Consider the following 24108-nt stretch of genomic DNA (forward strand, 5'->3'; position numbering starts at 1 on the left):
GTAGGTCCAGAATCAATCTGGTTTAATTTCTCAAGAGGATAGACTTATTTTCCTATGCAAGGGTAAGGGAGTGGTAGTTGCTGGATTGCTTGAGAGAGGGCAGGGAAAAGCATACCTAATTGCTCCTTACATAGATTCCTAACAACTCTGTTCTAAATGCCCTGACTATACCCAGCCTTAAGTACCTGATGCTCTCAATTCCTAAACCTTTCCAGGAATTGGCTTGTTCCTGTTGTGATTCCCCTGTCTTTTCAAACACTTGGGCTTTACATGCCTCTGCTCACTAATTCATTTACTGTCCTCATTTACTTTCCGTCCTTATACATTCTGGTTGTACATGTATTTCTGTTTCTTGTTCTCATTATTCGGTGATTTTCAAATGGAGAGGGGAGCAAATATATTTTTTTAGCACTTCAAAACCCCAAATTTCTTTCTTTAGCAATGCTGATGCTTTTAGAATGATACAATGTTGCATCTACTCTATAAAAAAATTATTAAATTCTTAATGCTGTTAAGGATACAAAAAACAGTTACATTCAAACATTACTAGTGGCAGAACAAATATGTATGTAAAATGTCTGTGAAAAACAATTTATCAATACATAAGAAAAGTCTAAGCCACTTGTGGGAATTTATCCTAAGAGAAAGAAGAAAAAAGCTATATAAATATAGAATTATATATACTATCAGTTAATGAAAAACCATCAACATTTCCAATAGTGCAGTCTATGATATTATTATATCATATTGTTTGAAAAAAAAGTTTAGACTTTCATAATAGCAGAACTAGGGCTTCTGTATTTTGTATTATTTCTTTAGTTATTACTAAAGTAACATTTATACAATAAATTAAAAACAGACCATGATAGAATGACGATATTTTAAAGCTGAAAGAGTCTAAGAAAGTTCTCCTTTCTGTTGACTCAGTTAGGCCAATAATTCTGAGTTTTTAGAATACTGTTTAAGGCATTATGTGCATGCTCAGTCGCTTCAGTTGTGTCTGACTGTTTGAGACCCCGTGGACTGTATATAGCTCTCCAGGCTCCTCTGTCCATGGGATTCTCCAGGCAAGAATACTGGGGCGGGTTGCCAGGCCCTCCTTCAGGGGATCTTCATGACCCAAGGATCAAATCCGCATCTCCTGCTATACAGGTGGATTATTTACCGCTGAGCCACCAACAAAGTCCCACCCTTTAAGGAACTTGACATATTAATAGATATGGGTTTTGTTTTTCTTTTTCTTCCTTCTAAAGAAGAGGCACTCTTAATGAATATGGGCCACAGCAATTCTTTGACCAAGTTTCTGTGATGATGCAACATGATGAACCTCACGTTACCTCCAAAAGACACTGTCCCCTTTGAGTCTACTTGTACTTGCTGTCTCAGGGCTTGGTGTTGCTCTTTTGTGGGCTGAATTCCAAGATAATTTAGAGCCTGGAATGGAAAGGATGTATGTGAAGCAATTTTGCAAATCTCCAAAGAATAAAAACTTCATTACACATTATTTACAACCCAGTGAAAAGAATCAATATCTGGAACAGTGACCATGATCAAAAAAGGTCTGATAACTATTTATGTATTAATTTTCCATGCAACATTAGCTTCTTGATCTTCCACCACCTCCCTTTTTCCCCCAAGGAAAGCTAACACTTTAGCCAGTGTCAAATGTAAAGCATATCCCTAGAACCAAAATTCAAACTATTTCTTAGTTTTTAAAAATATGTGACAAGGAAGAAGAAAAATGCAAGGAAATTCTAATAAATCTGACTTAATGTCAACTTTTTGTTTGATATCTTGTACTGGAGACCAAAACTAAGGTTGCCAAGAATTGGGTCGAATAAAAAAAATTCTAATTTTTGGTTTGTTTATGGGCAAGCTTAAACAAATAATAAACTAAAAAGCATTCTCTGGAACCCACTTCTTTCTACTGTCTCTTTTTAGTACCCATAGTTGGTTAAAATTTCAGAGACTGATAGTTGTATTACTATTTCAATGTTCACTCTCTCCTTGTTCTTTAGTAACAGAACCACAATTTCTAGCTAAAAACATCATCATTTAGCTAAAAGATATTTCCTAGCCTCCTTTTCAGCTTGATGAGGCCATGTACTAGACCATGTACTAGTCAAAGAGATGGAAGGCAAACTTGCAGGGAACTTCCAGCAAGTCTTTCAAAAATAGGGGTAGGTGCTTCTTGTCCCTTTTCCTTCTCACTTAAGTCTTAAAAGAAAGAAGAAAAAAAAAGAATGAAAGAAGAAAAAGAAAGGAGGTAAGAAAGAAAAGGTTGCTGGAATTTAAGTAATTATCTTGGTTCATGAGCTACCTCAATAAAGATGGTGGAGCAGAAAGGTACTTCAAGCATGAGGAACCTCCATGCCAGCCCTGGATTACCTTCTTTCAGGTTTCTTTTTGGTTTAAGATAAACAAAATTCTAATGGAAATCACTGTTAGTTTAGGTTCAAAGGTTATATATAGCAAAATATAACCATACACTAATGCATAAAATCTAACTAGATGACCTATTATTAGATTCTGGCAAGAATATCAAAACTGAAATGTAGGTAAAAGTTAATACTAGTAATTGCCCTTTATATATTGCTTCCTCCTTTGAAATCTGCTAAGCCATCCATCACTTCATTTACCAAATATGTATTTAGTGCTTACTATTTTTTATTCACTGAACTATGCAAAGGGACATACAGACAAGATATTGCCATATCTACCATCATCTCTATGGTGAAAACAACATATAAATAAATGTAACTAGTGTAATATGCAATTTAATAAAGTGTGTACAGAGATGTGTGCTTATTTGCTCAGTCGTGTCCGACTCTTTGTGAACCATGGACTGCAGCCATCCAGACTCCCGCAGCAAAAATAAACAGGTCAATGTATAGATGGCTGGGCATAGTGAGAAAAGCAAACGAGAAGAAGGGAAAACATCAGGAGATTTCTTCAAAAGTGATTCTAGAGCTTAAGTCAGCATCATCTGCCTGCCCTGTCTATACAGTCATAGCCTTGCATAACATAGGAGAATGATTCTTAACTTTTGATAGTCTTTTCCTTTAGTCATACAATATTCCAAATACAGAGAAAAGGAAAAAAAGGAAAGACAATAATACAAAGAACACCTAAATAGACACTCATTGGTATCTGCCTATTTAGCAAATAAACATTATACACTTGGCTGAAAGCTTTCTCCATTGTTCTCAGCAGGAACCAGTATCCTAAAGCTAAGGTAGCCTTCCTGTCCAGGATTTGAGGCCACTACATTTATTCCCTAATAACATGTACTCTTATATATTTATGATTTCACACGAACAGTATAAGGCAAAGGATAGCCTTACAAATTATTTTTATCTTTTACCTCAGTGTTATAGTTTAATATTGAACATACTGACAAAAACTAAAGTGTGATAACAGCAAATGTTGTTAAGAATGTAGAAGAATAGAAGTGCTTATATACTAGTGTTGTGCATAAATTGGTACAACCAGTTTGGAGAACAATTTTACAGTATCTAAGAAAGTTGACAGTATATATAACCTATGATGAGGAGACATGTAAAATGTCATTATAAAAAACAGACTGGAGAAATTCTAAAAAGTCCATCAATTACAGAATGGATAATAATAATACATTCATCCAGTTGGACACCATTTGAATTTTTAAAAAGTGAACTACTTGTTGTTATCACACTTTAATTTTTGTCAGTATGTTGATTATGGAATAGTATGTTGTTTGTTCATTTGTATTCTAACTATTGATACAAGTAAGATTTAACTTCCTTTATATATTTCCTAGCAATGTTTTTGACATAACTTATTTAGAAGTATATTTTAAATTTTCATATATAACATTCTAGGAAGTATTTTCTTTCTTTTTTTATTTTTTTAGTGAGTCCTAATTTGGTTGCATTCTCCAAACTGTAAAAACCCAAAATGTTCTGCTGCTGCTGCTGCTGCTGCTGCCAAGTCGCTTCAGTTGTGTCCAATTCTGTGCGACCCCATAGATGGCAGCCCACCAGGCTCCCCTGTCCCTGGGATTCTCCAGGCAAGAACAGTGGAGTGGGTTGCCGCTTCCTTCTCCAACACATGAAAGTGAAAAGTGAAAGTGAAGTCACTCAGTTGTGTCCGACTCTTCGCGACCCCTGGGACTGTAGCCTACCAGGCCTCTTCACCCACGGGATTTTCCAGGCAAGAGTATTGGAGTGGGTTGCCACGTCCTTCTCCAAAATGTCCTGAGACATCGTCAAATGTCCCCTGAGGCAAAACACCTGCATCCCTGACCTTAAGAACCCACTGCTCCAGAGACAAACACTATTTGTCAACTGGTGTATGGTTTTCCTGACTTCTTCTTTGAATATAGCATCTATATACTTAAAAAAATAAATAACATACCCTTTTGCCAAAATTAAACTACATACAATGCTTTCTATTTTATGTCATCGTGTCCAACTTTTTGCAACCCCATGGACTATAGCACACCAGTCCTCCCAGACCTCACCATCTCCTGAAGTTTACCCAAGTTCATGTTCATTGCATCAGTGATGCCATCCAGCATCTCATCCTCTGATGCCCTCTTCTCCTTCTGCCCTCAGTCTTTCCCAGCATCAGGAACTTTTCCAACATGTCGGTTATTTGCATCAGATGACCAAAATATTGGAGCTTCAGCTTCAGCATTAGTCCCTCTAACAAGTATTCAGGGTTGATTTCCCTTAACATTGACTGCTTTGATCTCCTTGCTGTCCAACGGATTTTCAGGTGTCCTCTCCAGCACCACAGTTCAAAGGCATCAGTTCTTTGGTGTTCTGCCTTCTTTATGGTCCAGATCTCACAACCATACATGACCGCTGGGAAGACCACAGCCTTGATGATATGGACCTATGTCAGCAAAGTAATGTCTTACTTTTCAACACCCTGTCTAGATTTGTCATAGTTTTCCTGCTAAGAAGCAAACGTCTTCTGATTTCATGACTACAGTGACCATCTGCAGTGATTTTACAACCCAAGAGGAAATCTGTCACTACTTCCACCTTTTCCCCTTCTATTGTCATGAAGTAATGGCGTCGGATGCCATGATCAATTTTTTTTTTTTTTTAATATTTAGTCTTAAGCTGGCTCTTTCACTCTCCTCCTTCACCCTCATCAAGAGGCTCCTTAGCTCCTCTTTGCTTTCTCTCATTAGAGAGGTATCTTCTGCATATCTGAGGTTTATGTTTCTCCCGCCTATCTTGATTCCAGCTTGTAACTACCACATCCTGGCATTTCTCATGATATGCTCAGGTATAGGTTAAATAAACAGGGTAACAGCAGACAGCCCTGTTGTACTCCTTTCTCAATCTTGAACCAATGAGTCTGGTATCCCCATCTCTTTAACAGCTTTCCACAGTTTGTTATGATCCACACAGTAAAAGGCTTGAGCATAGTCAATGAAACAGAGGTAAGATGTTTTTCTGGAATTCCTTTATCTGTTTTTTTTTTTCTGTTTTTTCTGGTTTCTATGATCCAACGAATGTTGGCAATTTGATTTCTGGCTCCTCTGCCTTTTTTAAACACAGCTTGGACATCTGGAAGTCCTTGATTCACATAATGCTGAAGCCTAGCACATAAGATTTTAAGCATGACCTTACTAGCATGGAAGATGAGTGCAACTGTCCAATGGTTAGCACATTCTTTAGTATTACCCTTCTTGGGAATTGGAATGAGGGTTGACCTTTTCTAGTCCTGGGGCCACTGCTGGGTCTTCCAGATTTGCTGACATATTGAGTGCAACACCTTGATGGCATCATCCTTTAGGGTTCTGAATAGTTCTACTGGAATTCCATAACATCCACTAGCTTTATTAACGGCAGTGCTTCCAAAGGCCCACTTGACTTCACTCTCCATAATGTGACTGACCACATGATTGAAGCAATCTGTTTCATTGTATAGTTCTTCCATGTATTCTTAACATCTCTTCTTGATCTCTTCATTGTCTACTAGGTCTCTACCATCTCTGTCCTTTATTGTGCCCATCTTTGGGCAAAGTGTTGCCTTGATATTTCTAATTTTCCTGAAGAGATCTCCAGTCTTTCCCCTTATTTTTTTTCCTTCTAGTTTTATGTACTGTTCATTTAATAAGGCCTTCTTGTCTCTCCGTGCTATTCTTTGGAACTCTTTGTTTAGTTGGATATACTTTTCCCTTTCTCCCTTACTTTCTACTTCTTATCTTTCTTCAGCTATTTGTAAAGCCTCCCCAGATAACTGCTTTGCCTTCTTGCTTTTCTTTTTCTTTGAGATGGTTTTGTTTGCTGCCTCCTGTATAATATTACGTACTTCTGTCCATAGTTCAAAATTATTAAAATACCAGATAGAAAATAACAAATCACGTCGTTTTCACACCGTTTTCAAGATTCCACATTGAATCCAGTACTGAGCAGCTCTAGCTGCATGCAACAAATTCTGATAAATTCTCTTTTCATTTTCATTCTGTTACAAACATTTTCTAATTTTTCTTGTTATGGCTTCTTAGATATACCCATCATTTAAAAGTGGACATTTAATTTTCATATACATGAGATTTTAAAGCATTTTTGATGTTAATTTCTCATTATATGCTTTCTTCTCTGCAATCACCCTCTGTGTTTCTTCAGTTTTTCAACTTTATTGAGACTTTCAATGGCTAAGTCAAAGATCTCTCTAGGTAAATGTCATATTGCACTTAAAAATATGGGTTATTTTCAAATATCTTTTGATGTTGATCTCTAACATGATTCAGACTCTGTATGATTTCAATGCAAGGATTCTTTAATATCCGCAAATCGATCAACGTAATACACCACATTAACAAATTGGAAGATAAAAACCATATGATTATCTCAATAGATGCAGAGAAAGCCTTTGACAAAATTCAACACTCATTTATGATTAAAACTCTCCAGAAAGCAGGAATAGAAGGAACATACCTCAACATAATAAAAGCTATATATGACAAACCTACAGCAAGCATCACCCTCAATGGTGAAAAATTGAAAGCATTTCCCCTGAAATCAGGAACAAGACAAGGATGCCCACTCTCACCACTACTATTCAACATAGTGTTGGAAGTTTTGGCCACAGCAATCAGAGCAGAAAAAGACGTAAAAGGAATCCAGATAGGAAAAGAAGAAGTGAAACTCTCGCTGTTTGCAGATGACATGATCCTCTACATAGAAAACCCTAAAGACTCTTCCAGAAAATTACTAGAGCTAGACCATGAAATTTTTGCACCTTGTTTTATATCCTTGGGTATGTTAAAGTGTCTCCTGGTTTATAGTCTATAAGAATTTGAATAGAATTTGTATCCTGCCATTGTGTGAAAATTGTATAAATCTTAATTATATTGAATTGGTTCATAGTGCTTTTCAGGTCTACCATATCATTCTACTTTTCTATCTATTCATTCTATTAATTTTTGAGAGTTTGATATTGAAACTCCAACTATTAATAAAAAATTTTAGTTTATCTACTTAAAAATAATTGTAGTATATAGTGGAATGATATGTAACTCTGTTCTGCATTTTTCAATTCTCCTATAAATGTGTTATTATACTTTTACTATTTAAATGACAAAATGAAAGAAAGAAAAAGAAAAAATAAATTAGAAACTCAGTGGTTATGTGAGGTTAGGAGGTGACTGCAAAGAAAGTAAATTAGAGAAACAATGCCTCACTAAAGTCAAATAGTGGGTAATTATAAGCATGTAAGCTGGGAAGAGGCTAATCAGAGTTAAAGTGTTATAAGTATATAAGTACCTTGTATGTCTGAAAGAAAGGTAAAGATTCTGATTATCTTGAGACTAAGTTCAAGATGAATGTTTAAATTTTAAGGTAACAATTAAAAGATTACCAAGAAAAGGCTTAATTTCTAAACATGATGGGGAAGAATAAAAATAAAATGCAAAAACCACCAACGAAAAAAATCAAACATAATCAAACCAAAAAAATACAGTAAAGACAGAGGGGAAAAAGAAGGGATTAAAAAAAGAACAAAGAAAAATTTAAAAATATGACAGGATAAAGAAATAAAAATGCATTATAATAAGACTAAATGTAAACTATATGGAACAATGGGAATACTTCCATAAGACTGGTAGGAATGAAAATTTGCACACTTACTTTAGAAAAAAAATACACGAATTGAACAATTATTTTCTGAGCATATACTATGAGCCACATGCTTTTCTAGGAATTGAGGAAACAGAAGCAAAATTTTAACAATATCTTAAGCAAAGCTTAAAGTAAACACTTTGACCTCATTAATATTTTAGCAATCAAGTAGTGAAAAGCATATAAATGATACTCAACATTCAGAATAGCATTACCTATTGAGGAAAGAGGTATATATGATCAAGAAGAAAGGCAGAGGCAATGTCAAAGATTCTCATTCTTACCTGGATGGTGGGTACATGTGTATTTATTATTCTTTAATCTTTAGACATAAAATTCAATCATTCTTGCATATAGTTAATATTTTCATATAAAGAAATAAAAACAATTTTATAAAATAATGCAAATAAAATATCCATCACAGAAGGTACTCAATATACAGTGGTTCTTATTATATTAAGCAATAATAATACTGAAAAATGCAATTAACTACAGTGCAAATTGTTCCTGAGCGAAACAGTAACAGATGAAAGTTTTGTTAAAAGTAAAATTTACTCTGGAAGAACACAGCATGCTGGTGAGGGAGGTAAGCTCATAAATTTAAATTGGAAGTAATTTGATGGGAGATGAAGATGGCAGAGTAGGAGGACATGGAGCTCACCTCTTCCCACAAGCACATAAAAAATACATTGACATATGGAACAATTCTCAAGGAAAAGTAACTGGAAACTGGTATAAGGACCTTCATACAACTGAGACTGAAAGAAAGATACGGCTAGTTGTGCAGGACAGGAAGAGAAGTGATCGGGTTGGGACCTATGCCTGTGGTTGGGAACTTAGAGGAAAAGAGAGATCACAGGGACGGACATTCATTCTGGGAGTGAGTGGGCTGAACCACAGACCGGGTGTCCCAGTCCAAGTCTGGGGAGACACAAGCCCCCGTGGGTACTGGGAGAACTGTGAGAACAGACAGAAAGGGCGGAGAAGCCCAGAGGCCACTCCTGAGGGGTGGGCAGGCACTCTCGCAGGGTGGAGAGAGTTCTGTGCTAGCCACTGCCGCCGTGCTGTGCTCCTCAGCCCAAGCAGAGAGAACACCCAGTCCCACTCAGTCTACGTCACAGCATGTACTGGACCTAGGGCACCCAGGACCTGGGCAAAGACTTGGCTTAGGGGTGCAGAGGTGACCTAGGGGTGCAGGGCGCAGCCCAGGTAGGCAGTGGCGGCTTGCTCAGGAGGTGCCCCAGAAACAGCCCACATTTATGACGGTAGCATGGGGGCAGACTTCCTGCACCTGCCTTGCTAAGTACACCAGCCTAAGCTGAGCAAACACGCCAGCTCGGCTCACTCTAAGCCACAGGACAGCACTAGATCTGCGGGCACCACAACCAGGGAAAGAGGTGAACATGGTCTGCATCTGAGCAGAGGTGCTGCTGTCTGCAGAGGCAGACTTAGACGTCTGCAAATATACAGCCCCACTTGCTGCAGGACTCCCCTCCTTTGGGGCAAAGGCCCCAGTGCAAGGAGAAGTAAAAATACATACTAAGGGAAACAGAGCCAGTTCGAGCCTGACCTTCCGGGATTCTGCTTTGGCCACTTGGGAGCAAATCCCGCCCCTGACAGGGTGGTGACATTCAGTGACCAGAGAAGTCCCATCTCATACCGTGTGCAAGCTCTAGCTCCTCCATCAGCAGCCACACCTCCTACCAAAGTGACAGCTGCCAGCACACCCTGAGGAAAGATGTGATGGGCACCCATATCAAATCCAGCCCTCCCGCTAAAGACACTGGGCACAAGCAGTCTGCATAGGGATGCTCTCACATAAGAATACTCCCTCAAGATCACAACAGGCACATCTTTCACCTAAATTCACAAAGATAGAGAAAACTAAAATGGACAGACAGAGGAGCTACTCTCAAATGAAAGAGTAACAGAAAATCCCTGAAGAAAGTAAATAATGAAACATAATTTTCCAGATAAAGACTTTAAAACATTGCTAACTGAGTTAAGGAAAATAATTTATCTAAATACAGATCATTTGAACAAGGAACTAGAAAATATAAAAAAACATATAGTTGAAAACAGATAGTTAATTAAATATCTGAAATAAATAAAAAAAACTCTAGAAGAAATGGATGCAAACTAAATGACACAGAAAAATGCATTTGTGATCTGGAAGATAAAATAATGGAAATCATCCAATCAAAACAGCAGTTAGAAAGGCAAATTTTAAAAAGTAATATATGACATCTTTGGGATAATATTGAGTATGCCAATATGCACATTATAGGGTTTCATATAACGTGAGAAGAGAAGCGAGAGGAAAAAGGGTATCAAAAGCATGCGTGATTAAGTTGTGGCTGTAGATTTCCCAAACGAAAGGAAGGAAACGTTATCTGGGCACAGGCAGCACAGAGGCTCGTTAACAAGATGAACCCAAACATACCTACAGTAAGATATGTCATAATTAAAATGGTAAAAGTTAGAGACAGTTCTAAAAGCAGCAAGAAAAAAACAGAGTCATATACAAAGGAATACCCATAAGGCTAACAGTTGATTTTTTTGCAGATACTTTGCCGGTAAGAAGGGAGTGGCATGTATATTCAAAATGTGGAGACTCTACTCAGCCATATTATCATGTAGGAAAGAAGGAAAGATGATTTTTCAGACAAGCAAAAACTGAATGAATTCAGTAATACCAGATCTACCCTTAAAAAAAAAATGCTGAAGGATCTTCTCTAAATGGAAAGGAAGTAAGCATCTATAGGAAAGGATAAAGCCCATTAGAAAAGACAGATATATAATAGGGATCACAGTTTACTTAAAAAACTTAAATAAGCCAATATGTGGATTAAAAGGTAAAAAACTATAAAAGCAACTCTACAATAAACAGTTAAGGGATAAACATCAACAGTGAAATCTGAGATCAAAACCTAAATATGGGGGAGGAGAGAAAAAAATGTAGGTCTTCCAGAACACATTTGAATTTAAATGCCTTTCAGTTTAAATGAAGTATATATAACTCTGGGTCAACATACATGAACCCCATGGTAAACACAGAGCAAAAACTTACAAAAGACACACAAAAAATTAAAAATAAAAGAAATCAAGCAAATTACTAAAGAAAATCATCAAACCACAATGGGAAAAGCAAAAAAAGAAGAAATAAACAGAGAAGACCTACAAAAATGACAGAAAAATAAGTAATAAGATGGCAGTAAGTAATTTCAGTTCAGTTCAGTCGCTCAGTTGTGTCTGACTCTTTTCAACCGCATGAACTGCAACACTCTAGACTTCCCTGTCCATCACCAACTCCCAGAGCCTACCAATAATTACTGTAAATGTCAACAGAATAAACACTCCATCAAAAGATGGCTGATTGGATAAAAATACAAAATCATTCAATACACTGTCTAGAAGAGAATCACTTTAGGGAAGTGAATCACTTCATACAGACTGAAAGGGGACAGAAAATAGCTATTTCATGCAAAATGCAAATGACAAGAAAGTGATAACAATATGTGTATCAGACAAAATAGACTTTAAAAGAAAGGTTATTACAAAGGCAAAGAAGAACATTATGCAATAATAAAGGGATCAATATAAAAAGATATTACACTCATTAACATATGCACCTAATAATAGGAGGACCTAAATATATAAAGCAAATATTAATAGAAACAAATGAAGAAAATGACAATAGTACAATAACAGTAAACTTTAACATCCTGCTGACATTAATGGACAAACTGTCCAAACAGAAAATCAATCAGAAAATCAATAAGGTCCTAGTGACACAATAGAGTTGGATTTAATTGATATCTACAGGGCACTGCATTCCCCCCAAAGGAAGCATATGCATTCTTTGCAAGTATGCATGAAATGTTCTCTATGATAGATCACATACTCAACACAAAACAAATCTGAACAAATCTAAAAAATTACATCAAGCATCTTTTCTGACCACAATGGCCTTAAACTAGGAATCAAGTACAGAAAGAAAAATACAAAAAGAATAAACACATGGAGACTAAACAACAAGCTATTAAAATGGGTCAATGATGAAATCAAAGAGAAATTAGAAAATACCTCAAGACAAATAAAAATGAAAATATAACTTTACAAAATCTTTGAGATGTTTAAAAGAAAAAAAAAATAAACAAACCAAAAACAGTTCTGAGAGGGAAGTTCACAGTGACACAGGTCTTTCTCAAGAAATAAACAACCTAACTTACCATGCATGAGAATTAACAATAGAACAAAGCCAAAAGCCAGCAGAATGAAGGAAATAATAAATATCACAGAGGAAATAAAATAGAGATAAAAAAGACAATAGGAAAGAATAAAATCAAGAGGTGATTTTTTGAAAGGGTAAATAAAATTGACAAATGTGTGTCTTGGCTCACCAAAAAGAAAAAAAGAGGACCCAAATAAACAAATTAAGAAATGAAAGAGGTGAAATAATAACTGACATCACAGAAATACAAAAAATCATGAGAATACTATAAACAGTTATATGCCAATAAATTGGACACCCCAGAAGAAACAGACAAATTTCTAGAAACATAAACTGCTAAGACTGAGTCAAGAAGACAACAGACAATTTGAACAATCACTACAAGTAAAATAGACTCTGTAATAAAAATAATAGAATCTGCAAACAAAAGTCCAGGATCAACCAAATAGCTTCACTTGGGAATTCTACCAAACATAGAAAGAACTTATACCTATCCTTCGTGAACTATTTCAAAAAATTTGAAGAGGAGGGAGCATTCCCAAATTCATTCTACAAGGCCACCATTATTGTGATACCAAAACCAGACAAAGATGCCACAAAAAAATTAATTATGTGCCAATATCACTGATGAATACAGATGCAAAATCTTCAAAAAATATTGGCAAACCAAATCCAATAATACATTAAAAAGATTATACACCGTGATCAAGTTGGATTCATTCCAGGGGCACAAAGACGATTCAATGTATGCAAATCAATCAATGTGATATATACCCCATTAACAAAAGAAAAGATAAAAATCACATGATCACCTCAAAAGACACAGAAAAAGCACATGACAAAATACAACATCCATTCATGATTAAAACTTGCATCAAAGTGGATATAGAAAGAACACATCTGAACATAGTAAAGGCCATTTGCAACAGACACAAACCCAAGATAATACTAATGATGAAAAGCTAAATTACTTCATGCTAAATTCAGGAACATGACAAGAATGCCCACTCTAACCATTTCTACTTAAATATTAGAAGTTCCAACCACAGCAACAAGACAAGAAAAAGAAATGAAAGGTATCCAAGTTGAAACTGAAAACGTAAAATTGTCACTATTTGCAGATGACATCTGAGTCATCTGTTCTATAGAGAGAAAACCCTAAAGTCTCTACAGAAAACTTTTAGAACTAATAAATGATTTAAACAAGGTAGTAGGATACAAGATTAATATACAGAATTGTGTTGTGGTCTATAAACTAATAATTAAATATCAGAAAGAGAAAGATAGCCATTTAAAAACCATATCAGAAAGAATAAAATACCTAGGAATAATCTTATGGTGAAAGACATATACTCTGAAAACTAATAAAACAACAATGAAGGAAACTGAAGTTGATATAAAGTGGAATAAGAGATCTACAGATTTAATCCAATCTCTATGAAAATATCAGGACATTTTCACTGTACTAGAATAAACAATCATAAAATTCATATAGAAACAGGAAAGACTGCAAATGGCCAAATCATCTGTAACAAAGGAAGTAAGAATACACAATGGAGAAAAGATCATCTCTTAACAAGTGGTTCTGGAAAAACTGAAGTCACGTGTAAAATTACGAGATTAGAACATTCTGTCACACCATATACAAAAATAAACTCAAAATGGTTTAAAGGCATAATGTAAGAACAGAAACCAGAAAACTCCTAGAAGAGAACACAGGCTGAATACTCTTTGACATAAATTATAGGAATATTTTTTTGAATCAGTCTTCTAAGGCAAAAGAATTAAAAGCAAAAATAAACAAATGCAATCTAATTAAACTTAAAAGCTTTTGTCCAACAAAGGAAACCATAGACAAAATGAAAAGACAAGCTATGGAATGGGAAAAAATATTTGTAAATGATGCACCAGACAAGGGATCAATATCCTAAACATATAAAAAACTCATAAACTCAATATAAAAAAGAAAACCAGACAACCTAATCAAAAAATGGACAGAACACAGAACCTGAATAACCATTTCTCCAAAGAAGACATAGGCACACGGAAGGACACTCAACAGAACTAATTACAAGAAAAATGCAAATCAAAACAATAAAGAGATAAACAGTTCACTCTTGTCAGAATGACTACCATTGAAAAAGCCTACAAATATTGAATGCTGCAAGGATATGGACAAAAGGGAACCCTTTAACACTGTTAAAAGCAGTGTAAACAGGTGCTGAAATTTTGGAAAATGGTAAATAGCTTCCTCAAAAAACTGAAATTACAATTACCATATATGATTCAGCAACTCTACTCCTGGGTATGCATCGGGAAAAAAATGAAAACACTAATTCAAAAAGATACACTCACCCTAATGTTCATAACAGCACTATTTATAACAGCTATGTCATGTAAGCAACCCAAGTGCCTTTCAACAGATGACTGGATTATGAAGATGGGTGTGTGCTTGTGTTTGTGTGAGTGTATATATAATGGAATACTACTCAGCCATAAAAAATGAAATTCTGCCATTTGCAGCAACATGGATGGACCTAGAGAATATACTTAGTGAAATAAGTCAAAGACAAGAATTATAAGATATCACATGTGGAATCTAGAACACAATACAAACATATATACAAAACAGACTCAAAGGTATAGAAAAAAATTTATGATTATCAAAGAGGAGAGGAAAGGGGGGAATTATGGAAAAATCTCAGGTATGGAATTAATAGATATAAGCTACTATACATAAAAGAGATGAACAGCAAAGGTTTACTGTATAGCACAGGAATTATAGTCATTTTATAATAACCTATAATGGAGAATAATCTGCAAAAATTCTGAATTACTATGTGATATACTTGAAGAATATGGAGAAGGAAATGGCAACCCACTCCAGTATTCTTGCCTGGAAAATCCCATGGACTGAGGATCCTAGTAGGCTATAGTCCCTGGGGTCGCAAAGAGTCGGACACAACTGAGCAACCACTTCACTTCATACTTGAAGCTAATATAATACTGTAAATCAACTACACTTCAATTAGAAAAAATATTGCAGGTAATTTATCTTTGATTAAAAATAGGTTCCAATGATTTCTTGAATAACTAATGTCATCTTTAAACTGTAAATAAAAACACAATTTTGTCAGTTTAACTGTAAATAAAAATGTAAATTTGTCAGACACATAAATGTCCTTAAATTTTTCTGATATCTAACAAATGATGAATTTTAAAACTGTCACTCCTTAATATATTAGTCACGTACTTCCCAACCTAATACAAAGAATACCTCATTAACTATATTCAGACATTGGGTACCATTGCTCACTACAGATTTCTTCAAATGTTATAGAAATGGCAAGAATAAAGTAAACATCAGTGAAATGGCATCTGTAACCCAAAGCATCTTTCTCTGGTACAAAAATATAGATAGCAAGGAGGTGCAATAATTTTCTACCTTCAAGCCAACTAAAAAGTATATCCCTATTTCTATATTTAACCATACCTACTTATAAGTTTAACAATGGGATCAAACGAGACACACAGTATTAGTTCAGTGTTAGAAATTACTTTCCAGTATATCCTGATATAAAACTGTCACCGTAGACTACTAAAACATGAAGGAGTTCATGAAAACAATGCCTCAGAAACACACATTTCACAGATAATTTCCCTCATCAAATTCTAACTTCTCTGCCTTTCTTAAAAATTGTACCCCCCACCCAATTTTTTGTTAACTTGTTCTGTTAAGAAAAATGATGGATAAGGAAGAAAATAAGATAACTGGGACACTGTTTCTTAAAATAAATTGCAACCCAGAAAAAAAAAATTGTTTGGCTAATGACTTAATAACCACACAACCAGTCAACACCTTTTCCCTGTGAAAAATTTTATATTACCAATTTCCTAGATACTATATGTAAATACTTATAGGAAATATAGCAAAAAGATAGAATTTTATTACATTTTAAACACTTAAACACATTTATCAGTAAATAGGAAATATGTTAAAAATGTAATGGACAATAAAGTTGAATCTGTCTACAAAGTAGCAACTAAAATAGAAGGATCTATTTCAAATTAAACTGAAACAGATATTACTACATTAATATGCAACTATTTAAAAAGGTAAGAGTAACTTAGAAAACATGGGTGGATAGAAGCTAAAATGGATTTTAGAAAAAAATATTTATTGCATGAAATTTAGTTTCAAACTCTGAAAACAAAGACTGCTCTACTACATACAGTCACTGAAAATATCTGGAATAAAAGCACCGAAGCTGAATTTACACAGAATGTAGGTTTTCTTGGCTATAAAACTAATTTTATTTTGCTACAAAAATAATCAATTTCCTTAGGCTAAAAGGAAGACTAAAAGTGGAATACCGATTCAATATGCAAGCAACTCACAGTTCTCAGAATCAATACAATTTAGATGATTTCCATACTCTAAGAAAATTAACCATTTTTTTAAAGTATGTGCTAGAAAAATTTAACTAGCTTAATTCAAGGAATAAACACTGCCAGGTAAAGTCATTAGCTGAATAATTTTCTCCTTATCCAGAGGAATGATTAGTATTAAACCTCAGATATTCCAAAATGTATATAACAGCAATATCATTAAAAAACAGTAGTTATTCATTTTTAGATATTGATAGATATGGTTTTAAATCTCAAACATTCTATTTTTTGATGATGTTAATGTTACTGATTGTAAAACTTGCCATTATCCAGAACCTACATTTCAGCCACAAAAAGAAAGCAAAACACAGAAAAAGATACTCAGGATTTTGAAGACACAAGGGAGACATATCAAGTATCTAATTAATGAGAAAATTTTACAGAGCACAAATCAGATTTGTGTGATGGCACAGATTTAAGTAGTGGTACAAAGAGATTGCAAGCTTTCACTCGCTGATAAAACACAGAAGATTTCAGGGTACTGTAAAGTGATGTTCATTGCTACAGATGTGCAAAAATGGCAATTTGGGCCTAAACTATAAACGTTAGCAAGAAGCTGGACAAAGGAGTTGGAACTGAGTCAGAATTTGAACAATGAGTAAGATTCAAACTGGTGTTATAAGGGTATTATTAGAGGACCATGCAAAGCTCTGAATATGTGAGTGAATGGTAATGCATAATTACTCTAGCTATGCATTTTTATACTCTTCCTAAATGAAAACAATCATTATTCACAAAAACTGACAGGAAAGTAGAGGCTGTGAACCTTTAGCGCTATATCCATTTTCATATTTAAAAAACAAACGAACAACCCAAAAACCTTCATATATTTTTGCTGTCAGCTCCCAGGTAACCTGAGAGGAAAAGTTTTAAAATCTTTTTCTGCTTATAATTTTTCTTTTTTAATCATCTTGTTTCTTTTATAAATAGAAACTCTCAATATAAAGTTATCCTCCATATGATTTTTTGGGTACATTGCTACCATTTTCTTTTTATCTAAGTAGGTTTATATTTTGTTGTTTAGGATTTAGCTTCCCTTCACTTTTTCAAAAATTGAGTAATGGGGTATTACTTCCTTGTACTTATTGGCATTACAGGTTTGAAGTCTAATCAACTGCAAATGGATAACTCAAGAAACTAATGGCTCCAATCTTTTATCCTCACAAAGAATGACAATACTTCCTTGCTATAGTTTCACAGAAGAAAACTGAAACAATTTCAAGTATTTACCATTTCCAGTTTCTCTACCTTAACGCGAACGGATGGACTTAGGGAAATCTTCTTTCCTTGTGGCCCATAGTTATCAGTCCAAGAAGGGGCAATATCTAAGAGACAACAGGGTACACATTAATAGGAAATTTAATTGGAATAGAACTTTTCATTTGACAGGAGGTATTCTTGGCTCCTGCTGTTCAGAAAGAATTCTGGCTAATCAGTTGGCAGCTTTCACTTTTGTTTTCATTATTTTTTGTTCTTTAAATCTAAAACGTATCATATAAACCAGCTTCACTTAAAGCCTTAAAAGACGTGGTCTAAAAAGAGTAGCCAATTATGCATTAAGTCCCACAGAAACATTAATTTAAAATACAAACATACATCCCACCACTTACCCTGTCATCATAATGCCTTATTAATTGCAAAATGAAAGTCTTTTTTTCTTCCAAACTTAGTAAAATCATATTAGAAATTCAAAAAGGTCATAATTTCTCTTTGGCAAAAGTAGTTTGCTATATGAGTTCTGAAGGTACTATGGAAAAACTCACAAATGCAAACTATTTCAAGGTTGCACAAAAAGTATGATTAGTCTGAGAACTTCTTAAACTGAAAACCTTATTTCTTATTTTACAGAAGGGTTATATTTTAAGGAGCATAAATGATTCTCAAGAGTTGAGTGTCACACACCTCTTACCCATTCTCTTAACGCCTTCTCAGTATACCCTGACTATTTAGACGAGCTCTATCCTTGATTTATGAGTAAAAACCAGGTGTCCCAAGGGACTAGAATTTGAAAAATTATTTGCCTTAATATGCCAAATTTTCTCAGATTTCTGCAATTCATGTCAATCTTTGTATCTAAATTGCCACCATTCTAAATACACTTTTAAATGGTATTTTACTAGTTCTACATAGAAACAAGAGGAAGAGAAAAAACTTTTTAAAATGTCACATTTTTATGCAGTGTTTTAATTTTTTTTTTATTTCTCAGAGCATCTGTCTCTGAGTACAAAATGATTTGCATTCTCTTTCCTAAGAACATAAGAAGTGCATATGAAAATAAATAGTCTTCCTCTAAACCTTTAACACTTCCTTAACATTCTATGTAAAATCTTGAATATAACTTATAGGTGTCAAGATCATAAAAAAAAAATGGTTACTGACTTTTAACTTTAAATGGAATTCAAAGGTTGAGAAAGACTGATTTTAGTATAATAGAATTTTTACAAATTTGACAAAGGCAACAAAGATGCCTTTTTACTGTGATACCTAATTGTTGGCCAAGGGCTAAAAATAAATTATGAATACATTTTTTTTTCTCTTAAGAGAAATTTACTTGAAGTGTAGCATAAAAGGTCAGCATGGAGTAAAGTGGTATGGAAACCCAAGTAGGAGATAAGTCAAACATTATTTTTCATTTTTAGGGTGTGGACATGTGAGTCTTGACAATGACTTTTTAGCCTGGTTCCTGGCCTACCATTAACGCACACTAACACAAGGTGAACCCAAGCTAACTTAACCATGAACTCAGATCAAGAATAACCCTGAGTGTGAATTACTCAATTCAAGAGTGCATGGAAGGGGTGGATGCAGAGGAGACAAAAGAGAGGGCAGGACAGGGACACATACCAAGGCATGTGTTTTTACTTATGTTTTCCTACATCCAGGCATAAACATTCACTGTGTGCAACAGTGGATATAAGAGAAGATTAGCACAAGAGTTGGACAAGACTTAGCAACTCAACCACCATGCTTACTTTTAGCCAGGCAGTACACTAAGTACTTTGGAGAAGGCAATGGCACCTCACTCCAGGACTCTCGCCTGGAAAATCCCATGGACCGAGGAGCCTGGTGGGCTGCAGTCCATGGGGTCGCTAAGAGTCGGACATGACTGAGCAGCTTCACTTTCACTTTCTGCTTTCATGCATTGGAGAAGGCAATGGCAACCCACTCCAGTGTTCTTGCCTGGAGAATCCCAGGGACGGGGGAGCCTGGTGGGCTGCCGTCTTGGACACGACTGAAGTGACTTAGCAGCAGCAGACTAAGTAATTTATGTGCATAAACGCATTAATTGACAATAACCACAGTGACACAGGTATTATTATTTCCAACTAAAGATGAGACCAAGACCCCAAAAGGTAAAGAAACTGGCACAATATCATATGGCAAGTAGGCGACCATGTAGGATTCTAATCTCTTATGACTCCTTAAGCCAACTGTTTAAATGTGTCAATATCTTTCATAATCAGTCTTTTCATCCGTAAAGCAGGAGGAATAAAACAGATCACTTTACAGGAATTGTAATGGTAAAATTATAAACCCTAGAAAACTACTATGAAAACTATGTGTACATGTGTGTTAAGTCACTTCAGTTGTGTCTGACTCTATGTCAGACTGTTACCCACCAGGCTCCTCCCTTCATGGGGACTTTCCAAGCAAGAATACTGGAGTGGGTTGCCGTGCCCTCCTCCAGGGGATCTTCCCAACCCAGGAATCAAATCCATGTCCCTTAGTCTATCTGCATTTGCAGGTGGGTTCTTTACCACTAGTGCCACCTGGGAAGCCCATGTAAACAATAAAGTACTGTTAATAGTAATGACGGCATTAGCGAAGAAAGTCGCTCAGGTGTGTCCGACTCTTTGCGACACCATGGACTGCAGCATACCAGGCTCCTCTGTCCATGGGATATACATACATACAAAGATTAAACAGGAGATTAATGTAATATTATACTAACCCCTCAATGGCTTAACAAAATCTCTCTTCTAGCCAAGCATCCCCTAAATCTTTACCTTGAGCCAAAACTTTAGGAAGATCTAGGCATAAATTCAGCATGCGTTTGTGCATGCTGTAATTCATGGTAGCTTGATCTGGAAAGCACCCACCACAGTTTTCCTCAACTTTCAGTGTCCCTCTCAGTTTCAGCCTTGAGTGCCTTATTTACTCATGTGGTGGGGGATGAGAATTTTCAAAGTGTGGCTTATTTCTCTTGGATCTTCTCTTCCTTTTCTTCTTTTTAGAAGAAAGGAGATGTTTTATGAGTGCAAAATCAATGCTATTTGGTTAATACCATGAACCTTACCCATGGATGTTTTTCTCATCACTAGCTTGTTTTCAGTTATAAAAGCCTTACTGTAGGAGAATTAAGGCTTCTGCTGTGGTAAAGTTAAAGTAATGGTTGTCTTTCTTCACACATAATTCTTTACTGACTTCCTCAGGAATGTCTTTAGTGTGGTTTTAGCTTCCTCACAAACTCTCCCTTCAGCTTATGGCAGTAGTAAACAGCTGGATTCTGAAATATGAAATTTAAATAACAGAATAGTTTCTAAAAGCATACTCAAGTATAAAGTGGATTAAAAAAATTCTAACCAGTTTTACTGGCTTCCCTGGTAGCTCAGCTGGTAAAGAATCTACCTGCAATGCAGGAGACCCTGATTCAATTCCGAGGTTGGGAAGATCCCTTGGAGAAGGGATAGGTTACCCATTCCAGTATTCTTGGGCTTCCTTGGTGGCTGAGACAGTAAAGAACCTGCCTGCAATATGGGAGACCTGGGTTCGATCCCTAGGTTGGGAAGATCCCCTGGAGGGGGGCATGGCAACCCATTCCAGGGGCCTGGCGGGCTACAGTCCATGGGGTTGCAAAGAGTCAGACATGACTGAGCGACTAACCACAACCAGTTTTACACTTTAGAATGTTTTTGAGATGGGAACAGGGGTAAATTTGCCTCATTAAGTTTATTTTTGTTAAGATTATAGTAACACTCATATATTTTTAAGATTAATAAATACCAGCTGGCTGATGGAGTTTAGATGTGACAGTTAAGGATCTAATTTGGGAACAATTTATAAATAACTACTTAGAACAAGTCACAATGTATGTGAGTTACCTAGAGAATTTAGAGTTGACTTTGTTTTCTTTCCCTCAGAAATATCTTGTCTACTACATTCTTGTGGAAGAAAATGGTTGGTCCTAAAGTCAATTCCATTTCAACTCTAGGAAAATTTCCCATTCTAATTGCATTTTAATATTTACATAGAGCTTACTCACTCAAATAAATTTTTCAGTAGATTATTTTTCTACAATAAAATCAAGCATCATTTCTTATATTCACTGGTGCAAATTTATCTCAGTTTATTCATTACTGTAGGATCTCCTTGCTCTAATTGGATTTGCCTCCTTACTTTTTTGCTTTTGATGATGGTGCCTCATTCACTTAGGATGATCTCTTATCTTCATGCATCCACTGATGTTTATCACTTCTTTCAAGATATAGATGATGTTTGACTTTTGCCAAGAAATTTTTCTCTATTGACTTTCATATCTTGTTCAGTTACTCAGTCACGTCTGACTCTTTGGGGCCCACCTGGTTCCTCTGTCCATGGAATTTTCCAGACAAAAATACTGGAGCAGGTTGCCACTTTCTAGTTCAGGGGATCTTCTCGATCGAGGATCAAACCCTCATCTCTTGTGTCTCCTGCATTGGCAGGTAGATTCTTTACCATGAACACCACCTGGGTATTATGTGACAAATCAGTAACTATGTACTAGCTTCAGGGGTAGAGAAGGAGGATGTAAAATTGAATTGAAAGACAGAAGCTTTCACTTCTGCTCTAAAATATATGTCCTGAAATATTACCTGAGCTATATTCTAAACTTCAGTTTCTGTAAAATTAATAATAGCAAAATGTACTGAGCATATTCTCTGTACCAACTACAAATTGCTTAATATACATAATCTTGTTTAATACTCATAAGAACCCTGTGAGGAAACTATTTCAATATAAGCTAATTCAGCTAGTAAGTTGGGAACAGAGATCTGAATCTCTAAGTTTGCATTCAGGGCCTGGTAATTAACTATTGTATTTTCCCTGTATCACACTCCAGTCACTTACGACTTCTTTTCTTAATCCACTTTGTTCCTGTCTTCACACGTCTTGTGCAAGTATGTTATTCATCAATAAGATAGTATGTGTGTGTGTGCCATGTGTGCTAGGTTGCTTCAGTTGTGTCTGACTCTTGTGTACCCTATGGACTGTAGACAGCCAGGCTCCCCATCCATGGGATTCTTCAGGCAAGACAGTACATTTCTCCTCATTTATTGATTGATTTCTGGGTCTTCCCTGCTGCACACAGGCTTTCTGCAGTTGCGGCGGGCAGGGTCTGCGCTCTGGTTGTGGTGCACAGGCTTCTTTCTCACTGCGTGGCTTCTCGTGTTGCAGAGCACAAGCTCGAGGGCACGTGGGCTCCAGCAGTCATGGCGTGTGGGCTCACCAGCTGTGGCTCGTGGGCTCTGGAGTGTGGACTCACTACCTGCGGTACACAGGCTGAGTTGCCCTGTGGCATGTGGATCTTCCTGGACCGGGACTGAACCTGTGTCTCCTGCATTGGCAGGTGAACCGCTGGAGCACAAGAGAAGTCTGACAGTATACACCTTAAAGTACCAAAACTACTCACCACCTGCTCTAGTCAACACAGAACATGGCACATAGTCAAGTACTTATCCAATAAAATAATCACACATACACCCCAACAAACATACACATATGTAATGCTTTCCAATCTGAATAATGAAGGTTTTTAACCTCATATTTTATTTGACAATATACTATTAAGTATCTCATGAGAAATATTCTAATTCCTTTACAATTCTTACTGAACCATGATAGTACATGACATACTCAGTAAACATTTACTGAATAAATAAATGGCTAAAAGACACATTAAGTAGTTCAATTGTTTTCAAAATTAAAAACAAGTTGCATAAATGCCTCTGCACCACTGTTTGCTTCTTTCATCTATCTTCTTTTTCTCACATGTGTTCCCAATTTAAAATAAAAACAATATACCAAGAGAAAAGAAATTAATTGCGTAAAGGAAATAATACTAAATAAGTTTCTAAAGGCCAACAAATCCCATTAAGTAAAAAAGCATACAATTGATGGCTAAAGATTGCTCCTAACCCACTGGTAAATACTGCTCCAAGTCAGGGAAACCACTATGGACCACTATAAATTCCTGTTAAGTATAGGAGCTACGTGCTATAATCTGAATGTTGTGTCCTCCCAAAATTTCTATGCTGAAATCCT

At 35.8% G+C, this 24108-nt stretch overlaps 1 protein-coding gene across 9 annotated transcripts in view; it reads right to left on the reverse strand.

The window, feature by feature from the left end:
* The window catches only part of STXBP4 (syntaxin binding protein 4), a 204714-nt gene that overhangs the window by 132781 nt on the left and 47825 nt on the right, over positions 1-24108 (reverse strand). For 8 of the 9 annotated variants that reach the window (XM_065908595.1, XM_065908592.1, XM_065908598.1 and 5 more), the window contains 2 exons: positions 18037-18131; positions 1338-1434 (listed from right to left, as the gene is read on the reverse strand). In XM_065908595.1, coding sequence (XP_065764667.1) covers positions 1338-1434; positions 18037-18131 — 192 coding nt within the window. The remainder of the gene's footprint in view (positions 1-1337; positions 1435-18036; positions 18132-24108) is intronic. The other variant, XM_065908597.1, reaches the window with a different exon arrangement.

This window comes from Muntiacus reevesi, chromosome 18 (genome assembly GCF_963930625.1).
Source record: "Muntiacus reevesi chromosome 18, mMunRee1.1, whole genome shotgun sequence".
In the NCBI taxonomy this organism is placed as follows: Eukaryota; Metazoa; Chordata; class Mammalia; order Artiodactyla; family Cervidae; genus Muntiacus; species Muntiacus reevesi.